We start from the raw sequence: 13,720 nt of genomic DNA on the forward strand, positions 1-13,720 counted from the left end.
GGAAAATTTCAGTCCTTTTTCTAGCACCTTGCTCGGGGCTCTAGTGAGGGGAACATTACTAAGATTAAAGATACCCTCATTTGATGACTTAATTACTTCTTTATTTTTGGTTTTGTCCCTACACATCCTTCCTCCTCGCTCTCCACGGATAGTGTATGTCTTTTTCTCCTTTTGGGGGTTGGGGGTACCCTCCCCAAAGGATTTGTGTCTACGTGGACCACCTATGTCAAGAACCTCTGATCCTTGGTTAGGTCTAAAAAAAGGTCCAAGTTTTTCCTTGGGGTCCTGATCCCATGGCTTATCTGGGTATTCTCTACAGGTGTTGCTAGGTACATGCACCTTTTCTAGTCGATTGAAAAGTTCTAACTGTACTTTTGAAAATTCCTTATGGACTGTGTTCTTGCCTTCTCTAAAACCCTCCTTTGCTAGTTTGGTACAGCCTCTTGACGGAGAATCCTGCCTGTGTGTGTGGCCTAAATTTCTTGGATCTAAAGTTTTGTAAATTCTTTTGTGGATACTTTTATGCGGACTATGCTTAATGAGTGGTAACTTAAAGGCGGATTTTTTCTTTAGCTGTGAGGGCCAAGTCCTTTTTATAGGGGATACAGCTCGCTTGCTCGGAGTAGTCCTCTGAGTTTTTTCATATGATGTTGTGTCAACATATGTCTTTTGATTTCTAGACTTAGGTTCCTGCTGTATATATTGTAAGTTGAGCTCATAGGGGCATATTCAATTGTTCGTCCAGACGGCTAAAATACTTGCGCTCTAAAAGTATTACCGTTAATACGGTAATATTGCGCGTAAATACTGTTAATACGGTAATTTACTCGCTGGAATTCAGCTCACAGCTCAGGGAGCTGCAAGCTGAAATTCAGCGAGTAATTACCGTATTAATGGTAATACTTTTAGAGCGCAAGTATTTTAGCCGTCCGGACAAACAATTGAATATGCCTCATAGTCTTTTATGTCTCTCACAAATTTTTTCTCTTTGTGTTTGATAATATCTTCCTCGTTTTTTTCTAATTTTATTGAGTGTCAGTTCTTCCAAATTCTGATAGTCCTCTAAATGCTTTAAAGGACCTAATTTTTCCTGTCTAAGAGAGATTTCTTGGTCTATCTTTTTAAGAGAATTCTCCCTATCTTCAATTATAAGTTTCATAAGTTCAAAGGAACAATTTTCAAGTTTTAGAGTTCCACGTGTCCATGAATTGTTTATTCTCTAAATTGAAAGTGGGTCGTTTCATAATCCTCAAACCTCTCTGTACTAATTTATTTTCTATGTATTGGGTAAGAGTGGTCGCCTCCCACCATTGTTTTATTTCCAGGGTAAGGAGTATCTCATATTGTAAGTATATGGCACAGAAAGTATCCTCACTAATAAGTGGTTCTATGAATCTCTCTTTCTTTGAGAAAATTTCCCCTAACCTAAGAAGCCTTTGTTCTCTTTGGAGGTGTAGCATACCTCTACCTTGTATAATAATGTATCCTGGGATGCAGCTGATACTCGTGGGAACCAAAAGGGGAATATAGTATACAAAACTGAATGTGAGTATCTGCGCTTCACCAGTTAGTCTGTAACGGCTGCCAATCAAGGGGGAATATGAAAGGAGGGTGTTCCACCCTCCAGGTTGGGACCCCAGGTGGTTTTCAACGTTAGTGGGGTCATTATCCCTTTCAAGGAACCTATTTTTAATAAGGTCAGCTTAAATATCGTATTGTTCTATAGTGGAACAATTCCTCCTAATTCTGGTAAACTGGCCTTTTGGGATGTTGTGCAGCCAGTTCAGTGCTGTGGACAGACGCTTATCATTGTGCATAGAATGACCTTCCGAGGAGTTGGTATATATAATTTTTTTTTGTTATCTATACTGGATTTGATTGCCTATACCATTAGCGATCTTGTTTATTTACCTATAAGGAGGATACCTTTTGAGTTGAATTACACGAGCATACTTATACTTATTGCTGCAGTGTATGGTTCTACCTTAGACCTTTACTGCTTGCACAGCAATTTTATCTGTATTTGTGTTTAATTATACACATTACTATTAAGATTCATGTTCTGTCATTTTTTTTACATTTTTACAACTGTGTATACTCTCATATAATTAGACGCCTGGGGACTCCATAGATTTTTCTTTGGTGTGTACTGTTGCTACCCTGGAGGGTAAGACCTCCTCCTTTCATATTCCCCCTTGTTTGGCAGCCGTTATAGACTAACTGGTGAAGCGCAGATACTCACATTCAGTTTTGTATGCTACACAGATTCACAAGACCTGGGGTAACTTATCGAAATGATGAGGAACAGTCCTTCTCCCGATCATCATCCTCTGTCAGCTGGCAGGGCCGTCTCTTCCATTGGGCACGATGAGCAGGTGCCCGGGGGCCCTGCAGGCAAGGGGGGCCCGTCTGAATCCTTAAAAAAAAAAAAAAGAATTTTTTTTTTTTTTTTTTTTAAATACTTACCTTGCGGTCACATCAGCGGTGATCCGGCTCCCTCCCTGGTCCCCTCTTCCGTGCTGTGCTCGCAGTGAATGCTGGGCGTGATGTCACACCCAGCATTCACTGCAACCACAGCACGGAAGAGGGCAAAAGAGACTCAGCAGCGCGGAAAAAAGAAGAGGATCGGACTTAAGGTAAGTTAAGGGGGCCCCTATATATTAGAGATGAGCGCACTCGGATTTCGTGAATCCGAGCCCACCCGAACGTTTCTGATCCGAGTCGGATCCGAGACAGATCCGGGTATTGGCGCCAAATGAAAACCTGAAACCGAGGCTCGGAGTCATAATCCCGCTGTCGGATCTCGCGATACTCGGATCCTATAAATTCCCCGCTAGTCGCCGCCATCTTCACTCGGGCATTGATCAGGGTAGAGGGAGGGTGTGTTAGGTGGTCCTCTGTCCTGGTAGATCTCGTGCTGTGCTGTGCTGTGCTGTGTTCTGCAGTATCAGTCCAGTGGTGCTGTGTGCTGTGCTCTGTGCTTCTAAGGGCATAGTTAGTTCCCCATTATTCCCAAGTGTTTAAAAAATTAAAAAAAACTTATAAAAAAAATTAAAAAAAAAAGTAATTATAACAGAATTTGCAAAACCAATCCAGCAGTATAAGTCCATTGGTACTGCAATATTACCAAGTTCACACATTCTGCAGTATCTTGTGCTACATATAATGGAGACCAAAAATTTGGAGGATAAAGTAGGGAAAGATCAAGACCCACTTCCTCCTAATGCTGAAGCTGCTGCCACTAGTCGTGACATAGACGATGAAATGCCATCAACGTCGTCTTCTAAGCCCGATGCCCAATCTCCTAGTACAGGGCATGTAAAATCCAAAAAGCCCAAGTTAAGTAAAAGTAGCAAAAAGAGAAACTTAAAATCATCTGCGGAGACACATAAAGTTGCCAATATGCCATTTACGACACGGAGTGGCAAGGAACGGCTTAGGCCCTGGCCCGTGTTCATGACTAGTGGTTCAGCTTCACCCAAGGATCTTAGTCCTCCTCCTCCTCCCGCCCCTACAAAAAATTGAAGAGAGTTATGCTGTCAGCAACAAAATAGCAAACAACTCTGCCTTCTAAAGAGAAATTATCACAAATCCCCAAGGTGAGTCCAAGGGTGTTGGTGGTTGTCAAGCCTGACCTTCCCATCACTGTACGGGAAGCGGTGGCTCGGGAGGAGGCTATTGATGATGTAGCTGGCGCTGTGGAGGAACTTGATGATGAGGATGGTGATGTGGTTATTGAAAATGAGGCACCAGGGGGGGAAACAGCTGATGTCCATGGGATGAAAAAGCCCATCGTCATGCCTGGTCAGAAGACCAAAAAATGCACCTCTTCGGTCTGGAGTTATTTTTATCCAAATCCGGACAACCAATGTATGGCCATATGTAGCTTATGCAAGCTCAAATAAGTAGGGGTAATGATCTTGCCCACCTAGGGACATCCTCCCTTATACGTCACCTGAATAACCTTCATAGTTCAGTGGTTAGTTCAGGAACTGGGGCTAGGACCGTCATCGGTACAGGGACACCTAAATCCCGTGGTCCAGTTGGATACACACCAGCAACACCGAGCAACACTGATTCAGTCCTGCAGCCCAAGTCAGCAGCCAGACTGAGTCCTCTTCAATAGGGGATTCATCCGAGGAATCCTGCAGCGGTACGCCTACTAATGCCACTGCTGCTGTTGCTGCTGTTAGTCGGTCATTTTCCCAGAGGGGAAGTTGTAAGACCGCTAAGTCTTTCACAAAACAATTGACCGTCCAACAGTCGTTTGACCACAAAATACGATAGTAGTCACCCTATTGCTAAGCGTATAACTGCGGCTGTAACTGCAATGTTGGTGTTAGACATGCGCCCAGTGTCCGCCATCAGTGGAGAGAGATTTAGAGGGTTGATGGAGGTATTGTGTCCCCGGTATCAAATCCCGTCGAGATTCCACTTCACTAGGCAGGCGATACCAAAAATGTACAGAGAAGTACGATCAAGTGTCCTCAGTTCTCTAAAAAATGCGGTTGTACCCACTGTCCACTTAACCACGGACATGTGGACAAGTGGTTCTGGGCAAACGAAGGACTATATGACTGTGACAGCCCACTGGGTAGATGCATCCCCTTCCGCAGCAACAGCAACAGCTGCATCAGTAGCAGCATCTACAAAATGGCTGCTCGTGCAAAGGCAGACAACATTGTGTATTACAGGCTTTAATAAGAGGCACAACGCTGACAACATATTAGAGAAACTGAGGGAAATTATCTACCAGTGGCTTACCCCACTTAGACTCTCATGGGGATTTGTGGTGTCAGACAATGCCAGTAACATTGTGCGGGCATTAAATATGGGCAATTTCCAGCACGTCCCACACCATTAATTTGGTGGTGCAGCATTACCTCAAGAGTGACAGGGGTGTGCAGGAGATGCTTGCGGTGGCGTGCAAAATTGCTGGACACTTACGGCATTCAGCCAGTGCCTACCGCAGACTAGAGGCACATCAAAAAACCATGAACCTGCCCTGCCATCACCTCAAACAAGAGGTTGTGACGCGCTGGAACTCCACCCTCTATATGCTGCAGAGGATGGAGGAGCAGCAAAAGGCCATTCAGGCCTACACAGCCACCTACGACATAGGCAAAGGAGTGGGGATGCGCCTGAGTCAAGCGCAGTGGAGACTGATTTCCGTGTTGTGCAAGGTTCTCCAGCCGTTTGAACTTGCCACACGAGAAGTCCGTTCCGACACTGCCAGCTTGAGTCAGGTCATTCCCCTGATCAGGCTGTTGCAGAAGCAGCTGGAGAAAGTGAGGGAGGAGCTGTTAAACCATTGCGAGTACACCAAGCATGTAGCTTTTGTGGATGTAGCCCTTCGTACGCTTTGCCAGGATCCGAGGGTGGTCACTCTTTTAAAGTCAGAGGAATACATTCTGGCCACCGTGCTCGATTCTCGGTTTAAAGCGTATGTTGTGTCTCTGTTTCCGGCGGACACAAGTCTACAGCGGTGCAAAGACCTGCTGGTCAGGAGATTGTCCTCTGAAGAGGACCGTGACATGCCAACAGCTCCACCCTCATTTTCTTCCACATCTATGGCTGTGAGGAAAAAGCTCAGTTTTCCTAAAAGAGCCGCTGGCGGGGATGCTGATAACATCTGGTCCGGACTGAAGGATCTGCCAACCATTGCAGACATGTCTACTGTCGCTGCATTGGATGCTGTCACAATTGAAAAAATGGTGGAGGATTATTTTGCTGACAGCATCCAAATAAACATGTCAGACAGTCCATATTGTTACTGGCAGGAAAAAAAGGCAGTATGGAAGCCCCTGTACAAACTGGCTCTATTTTACCTGAGTTGTCCCCCCTCCAGTGTGTACTCTGAAAGAGTTTTTAGTGCAGCGGGGAACCTGGTCAGTGAGCGGCGAAGGAGGTTGCTTCCTCACAACATTGAAAAAATGATGTTTATAAAAATGAATAATCAATTCCTCAATGAAGTACAGCACTGCCCTCCAGATAGTACAGAGGGACCTGTGGTTGTGGAGTCCAGCGGGGACGAATTGATAATGTGTGAGGAGGAGGAAGTACACACTGTAGGGGGAGAGGAATCAGAGGTTGAGGATGAGGGTTTTTTAATTATATTGTAGGGACCACTCCTCTACGCAGTCCAGGTACATTTTTTTGGTGCGATTCAGACCAGTTCAGGGATTTTAAATTATATTGTGGTGACCACTCCTCTACGCAGTCCAGGTACATTCTTTTTGTGCGATTCAGACCAGTTCAGGGTTTTTAAATTGTATTGTGGTGACCACTCCTCTACGCAGTCCAGGTACATTTTTTGGTGCGATTCAGACCAGTTCAGGGTTTTTAAATTATATTGTGGTGACCACTCCTCTACGCAGTCCAGGTACATTTTTTGGTGCGATTCAGACCAGTTCAGGGTTTTTAAATTATATTGTGGTGACCACTCATCTACGCAGTCCAGGTACATTTTTTGGTGCGATTCAGACCAGTTCAGGGTTTTTAAATATATTGTGGTGACCACTCCACTACGCAGTCCAGAAAGATACCTCGTTGCAACGTTTTGGACTAATAACAATATTGTGAGGTGTTCAGAATACACTGTAAATTAGTGGAAATGATTGTTATTGAATGTTATTGAGGTTAATAATAGCATAGGAGTGAAAATAAGCCCAAAAACTTGATTTTTGAACTTTTTATGCTTTTTTCAAAAAAAATCCGAATCCAACACCTTAAATCCGAACCAAAACCTTTCGGCAGGTGTTTTGCGAAACAAATCCAAACCCAAAACCTCAAGAAAATCCGAATCCAAAACACAAAACACGAGACACCAAAAGTCGCCGGTGCACATCCCATATATATATATATATATATATATATATATATATATATATATATATATATATATATATATATATATATATTTTAGGGGCCAGGTACACTGCATTGCCCGGGGGCCCATAAAGTAGTTAAGGTGGCCCTGTCAGCTGGCAGGAACCATTACCTCCTAAACCAGTCTGATCTTTCCTCCATAAAGCCCCTGACAGTCCACTGCTCTATCTTATACACACAGAATAGCCTCAGGCTGTATGGGGTGTGTTGGCTGTCTGCTGGGATATTCAGGCATAGGCATACAATATACATTTCCTAATTAAGGTGTTTAAATCAGACACAGAAAGCCACCATGTCTGGCTTGTGAATACACTACTAAACATTATCTCATTTGCCTACAGATGTAGCTAAAAGCACAATATTACAGTTTCTCATTTTTAGCCTGTGACCTGTAGTTAACTCGCAATGTAAATACAGGGTCAAATATACACAATCTATATAAATGGTTACAGCATAATGTAATGGTGACTATTCACTCTATTGTGTTTTAAACATAATACTTGCCTGACTAGATTTTAACAGAGGAGTGGACACTACCCCTAGCTAGATATCCTGTTGTTTAGATAAACAAAGATAGCTTCTGTTAAAAAATAGTCTGGTCTACCAGAAAATATAATTATTGATGTATTTTTTCTGCAGACCTAGTATACAAATAGACTTACTCTGTTGGCATAAGTAAACAATAGGAAGCCCTAGGAATAACATGAATACCTCACCTACAGTAAAATAGATAATATGACACAATCTCATATATTACCAATCTTAAAGCTAATATTCAAACACAGTATGGGGGTAAGCATAGACGTGCTATGGGAATGAAAACATACATACTGAATACACAGTCACAATGTGTGTCAGGGCAGAAACTCCAGGGGACATGGGGATTAACAGTACATGCTCAACGGTATTGTGACAAGGGTAAATTCCATATTCTGCGCACTATACATTTCACTGGCAAACAGAGCGATGCAGACCGGTCCTTTCCGACATCTCTTCTCTACTCTCCACTATGCAACATTCAGTGACTGGAGCTGAGCTATGAGATGAAGGTTTCATATCCGTCAGTATGACTGAGCATTATAACTGATGAGATAATTCCTCACACTGCAGCCTTTACTGTGAAATATTATTATTATTATAATTATTATTATTATTATCGTTTATAGGGCGCCACAAAATTTCTGCAGTGCCGTACAGAGACAGACATAAGACCATCCAGGGTAGATACAGTACAGAACATTAAACAAATACTACCAGGACTTTAAACACTCCAAACATAGCTTGCATAGTGACCTAGAAGCCGAAGAATAGGTAGAGAAACAAGAGGGAAGAGGGCCCTGCTCATAAGAGCAGGGCAAACAGACAGTAGGCACAAAGGAAGTTAGAGGAAGAGATCAAGCACAAGAGAAGGGGAGAGAGAGCTTAAGGTAATCAAGTATGGGTAGAAGATTATGCGGATGGCTGGTAAGCTTTGAGGAAATGATGATTTTTGAGTGTCTGTTTGAAGGAGCCCAAATTAGGGGACAGAGGGATGGAGAGAGGGAGGTTGTTTCAATGAAGAGGGGCAACCTGGGAGAAGTCTTGGATTCTGGAGTGGGATGAGGTGAACAGGGTGGAGGAGAGGCGACAGTCATTGGCCAACCGCAGGGAACGGGATGGTGTGTGAATGAAGAGGAGGTTAGAAATGTAAGGGGTAGTGGAGTGGGAGAGGGCCTTGTAGGTGAGTGTGAGGTATTTGAAAACTGATTCTGTACTGGAAGGGGAGCCAGTGAAGGGCGAGGCAGAAGAGGAGTGGCAGGAGAGAAAGATGAGTCTCACAGCCGCGTTGAGTATAGACCTGAGAGGGGCGAGGTGGGAGATTGGAAGGCCAGTGAGAAGAAGGTTACAGTAGTAATGATGGGAAATGATGAGAGCATGGATGATGGTTTTGATGGCATCCTGGGATAGAAAGGGCCGAGATTGAAGATGGGGGCTAAAAGAGAGGGAGAAGTCTATACCTAGACAGTGGAGTTGGGGAACAGATGAGGTGGTGGTGGTGTTGACAGTAATAGAGAGATCGAGATTAAGATCTAGCAGAAGGAAAGACGATGAGTTCAGTTTTGGCAATGTTTATTTTGAGAAAACATGAAGACATCCAAGAGGAGATGGCGGAAAGGCAGTCAGATACAGAAGAGAGAAGGGAGGGGGAGAGATAAGAAAATGTAGAGTTGAATGTCGTCTGTGTACAGATGATATTGGAAAGGAGGTGATGAGATCACCCAGGGAGGTAGTGTAGAGCGAGAAGAGTAGAGGGCTAAGAACCGAGCCCTGAGGAACTCCTACGGGACAGCTTTAGGTGGGGGGGGGGGGGGGGGGAAATTGCACTAAGGAGACTTTTATGGACAATTTTAGGGATTTTTCTGCATTAATCATTTTATATAATTTCTCAATAAAGTCAGCCTTTTTTAATATATTTATACCTATACAGTCCTCTGATTCACTCAAACACACTCATTTAAGGTTGCTGTGCACTGGAAATACTATTGTAAGAATACGAACTGCAAGAGAAATATAGGAGGTTGCCCTTGGCCCGAGTAGCACGCACACTTGACAAGTGGAGAGTGCGTTTATATGATACAAATTGTAAAACAGAGAAGGAGTGGTTGGCGATATAAGAGGAGAACCAAGCGAGGACAGAGCCAGAGAGACCGAGAGTGGGGAGGGTTTGCAACAGGAGAGGTTGGTCAACAGTGTCGAAGGCTGCAGGGAGGTCAATGAGGACGATCAAAGAGAAGTGACCTTTAGCCAGGGAAATTTCAGTGGAGTGGAGGGGGCGGAAGCCAGATTGGAAAGGGTCAAGGAGGGAATTGTCTGAAAGGTGTCTAGTGAGGTGGTTGCAGACAACTGTCTCGAGTAGTTTAGAGGCAAAGGGGAGAAGTGAGATAGGGTGGTAGTTAGTGAGATAAGTGGGGTCAAGATATTTTTTTTGAAGATGGGAGAGATAAGGGCTTGTGTGAAGGAAGAGGGGACAATGCCAGTGGAAAGTGACAGATTGAAGAGGTGTGCAAGGTAGGAGCAGGCAGTAAGGGAGAGGGAGCGAAGGAGGTGAGAGGAGATGGGATCCAGGTTAAATGTAGAAGGGGGAGAGGAAAGAATGAGGGAGGGGATTTTTTTGCCCGAGGTAGGATGGAAGGAAGGAGCACCAGAGATGGTTGAAAGAGGATGGTGGAGCAATAAGGGTGACAGTAGGATGGTGCAAGGGGGAGATGTCAAGTCTGATAGCATCAAATTTTAGAGGAGAAAAAGGAGGCAAAGTTGCTAGGAGAGTGGGGGGCGGAAATAATTGAATGTGGCATAGAGGCGGCGGGGTTTGGAGGACTGAAAAGAAATGAGGGACTTAAAGAAAGATTGTTTAGCGAAGGAGATGGAAGAGCTGAAAGAGGAGAGGATAAACTTGAAGTGAAGGAAGTCAGCTAGGGAGCGAGATTTCTTCCAGAGGCACTCAGCAGCACGAGTGCACTTCTGAAGGAAGCGGGTGAATTTGGAGTGCCAGGGTTGGGGTATCAAGAGGCGACGGTGAACAGAAGAGGCGGGAGAGACAGTATCCAGGGCAGTGGTGAGGGAGTGGTTGTAGAGGGAGGTAGCATGGTCAGGGCATGCCAGGGAGGGAAGAGGGGAGGTAAGGGTTTCAAGAGAGGAGGAGAATAAAATAGGAGCGTGAAGATTGCACCTGTTGAGGGCGCTGGTGGAGGGCAGGGAAGGAAGAGAGGGAGAAGGAGAGAAGATGGTGGTCAGAGAGTGGGAAGGGAGAGTTAGAGAGACAAAGATGAGAAAAAACAAGGTCAAGAAAGTGACCAAGACAGTGGGTGGGGGGGGGAGGTCCACTGAGTGAGTCCAAAGGATGAAGAAAGAGTGAGCAGTTTGATCGAGGTGGGGTTGTGAATGGGGATGTTAAAGTCACCAAGTATGATGGAGGGGAGGTCATAGGAAACTTATTGGTAAGTAGTAAATATTAGTATATAGAAAGGCATAGAGTAGTGTAGTGATTATGTAGAGCACATCCAGTGCTTTTATATGGTTAATGGGACTATGTGATTTTACAAATCTCTGTATAAATGTGTTTTGTAATGTCTAAATAAAAATGTGTTTCAATTACTAACCTTTAGACTTTTAATAGCTGAACAGTTTCATAACAAAACTTGTGATAAAACTAAAATTACTGGTCATCAAGTTATAATGTACATTTATAACTTATATATGTATTAGCGATGTTCACTGACCCCCGTGTTTTGGTTTTGGATCTGGATTAAGTTTGTGTTTTGGTTTTGGCAAAACCACCCTCACGTGTTTTTGATCTGGATTTTTTTATTGCTAAAATATGCTAAAATCACATAATTTTGCTCTTTTTCAGTTCCTACATTATTATTAATCTCAATAACATTAATTTCCAGTAATTTCCAGTCAATTTTGACCACCTCACAGATCACAATATTATTTTCATACACTTTCGGATAAAGACTGCAGCGAGCTCGCTAGATGCTAAGCAACAGAGCAGCGAGATAAACTCACGGCAGTTCTTAGCACATCTAGGAAACATTGCCACACAGCAGTGGCAGAAATAAAAAGAAAAGTGGTGCAAGAGGGAATTGTCCTTGGGCCCTCCCAACCACTCGTATGTAAGATATTGAAAAGGAAATGTACATTTAACAAAGCAAGCACTCCAGCGACAAGGAGTGCCTGTTTTGTGGCTGAAGTGCTTGGTTTGTTTGGGCCTCCACAAAACAAGCTTAGCTGCCTTAAGCCCAACAGTGCTGTCAATGAACTCTACATTATTAAACAATGTCTGCTCATGCTGCATCTTTAATCTCCTTTTCTCTGGATACCTCCCTCTCATACCTGAAGAACTGCCAAACTTATGTAGACACAGTAATGGATATTACAACTGGAGTGACATTAGATCTTCTTCAGACAGACTGTTAAATGGAACGTGTGGGCAGCATGGAATCCGTCATGTTGAAATGCGCTGCATTGAACAGAGATTTAAACCAATATATAGATGCAGTTGAGGAGACCGTACGTGACACACCAGATGAGATACTGGATTTAAGAGAGCCACCTCTCCTGTTTGTGGTAGAGCTATGGCACTGTAGAATGTGACTGTAGACTTTTAAGAACACTGCCAGCCCTCCTCTTTTTCTTTCTTTAATGACTGTACTGGAGACTGTCAAGAACCCTGCTACCCTTTCTGTCTCTATGTGAAATGGTGCCGGATCTCTGTGGAGGGCACTACTTATAGAATCTATAACTCATAAGATCCGATGACGCAACAATGACGTTTTGCCTTGTTTTCAGTTCCAAGGGCGTGCAAAGTATCAAGCTAGCTTGGCTAGATACTTGGATTGGCAATGTTCGGGTGGGCTCGGTTTTCGGAGAACCTTTTATATGTGACATAATGTGGTGCTATTATTAGAAGTCAGCAAGAAGTTCTATAACCATGTAATTTTATACAGGTGATTGAAATCCATGATGACTTCTAATATATGTAATCTACAGTAAGTGTTCCATTCCATAATTATTGAGAAATTTATAGTGAGATTAATTTCCAAAATTTAGATTTGACAGTAATGGTATGTTTACATTTTTTTTTCACATTAATACAAAATGCAGCCTTTTTTTTCCTCTGCAGTCAAAGCTTGTTTTTTTAAATGTAACTTTTCTATACAGCATTGTATTTTGTTTATATATCACTTTCACTTCATTGCTTCTGTAAACTACAATTTATCCCTATTCATACAAAAACAAACACTAATGTCCCACCAAAAACATATTTAGGTTGTTTCGCCTTCAAAAACCTTTACTTAGATTGTTGGAAATAGCCTTAGATATGAATAATTTTTGTAGTTGAATTTATTATTGGTACATGAAGTTTTAAACAATTTGAAAGAGTAACTGTGAAGAAGATAATTGGTGAATAAAAAGTAGACTTTATTTTGGTTTAGACATGACCTCCAATAGTATCAAAGCAATGCCCCTAGACTTCTATAATACATGGGACTAATGTTGTATTAAGTTTTCATTTGTTCCAATTATTTTTCATTATTTAGATACAATATGGAGTCCAAAAGGGATTATAGAGAATGCCTAGCTGATGGAACTTGGAGTAATGCTGTACCTGTCTGTAGTGGTAAGCCTGTGAGGCCTACTGATGTGGTGTTTTTCTTTATGTATCTTTGTTTGTTCTCCTTTTTTTTTTTTCTTTTTTTTTTTTTACTAATTTCCCGTGGCTCTGGTTGTGAAGGTATGGAAACCCCTACCCCTACATACTAAATTTAATTCATATTTAGAAGGTGTCTTTTTGTCTTTTTATATCTCTATATATTAATTGAGATAAATGCTAGCAAAACCATTGATGGAATGTATGCAAGTCACAGTTTTCTGACCTATGTGTTCTGAACTACAGGGAAAATTGTTATGGGAAAGACAGCTTTACAAAAACTTTGGGCTCAAGTAAAAGACTGATCAAAATGGTTCCCTGGAGTGATTGGGGAGAAAGGGAGGGCCTCCATTCATCAGGAAAATATCAAATAATGCAACTGTGCACTCTGTACCAATAAACGTGAAAGAGACCTGTGGATAATTGATTACACAAATGTATTAACCATTTTTTAAAACTCATACACAATATATAAAAACTGAAGCGCTGAAAACTTTTTTCCCTTTGGTGACCTCTGTTCATTAGGCCCATTTTGGGTCTTCTAACCTGCCAGTTAGACAGCAGGCTAATTAATAGTTGCAGTATAAGAGTGCACTATTGCGCTTGGCTGGTGTATGTGATATGTGTGTGCTGCAGACA

The 13,720-nt window shown here is 42.7% G+C and overlaps 1 protein-coding gene across 1 annotated transcript in view; it reads left to right on the forward strand.

The window, feature by feature from the left end:
• The window catches only part of LOC142139929 (complement component receptor 1-like protein), a 92,842-nt gene that overhangs the window by 60,891 nt on the left and 18,231 nt on the right, over positions 1-13,720 (forward strand). Inside the window, exon 5 of the mRNA XM_075197792.1 lies at positions 12,972-13,051. Within this exon, the coding sequence (XP_075053893.1) occupies positions 12,972-13,051 (80 nt within the window). The remainder of the gene's footprint in view (positions 1-12,971; positions 13,052-13,720) is intronic.

The sequence above is a fragment of the Mixophyes fleayi genome, chromosome 2 (genome assembly GCF_038048845.1).
Source record: "Mixophyes fleayi isolate aMixFle1 chromosome 2, aMixFle1.hap1, whole genome shotgun sequence".
Classification (NCBI taxonomy): domain Eukaryota; kingdom Metazoa; phylum Chordata; class Amphibia; order Anura; family Limnodynastidae; genus Mixophyes; species Mixophyes fleayi.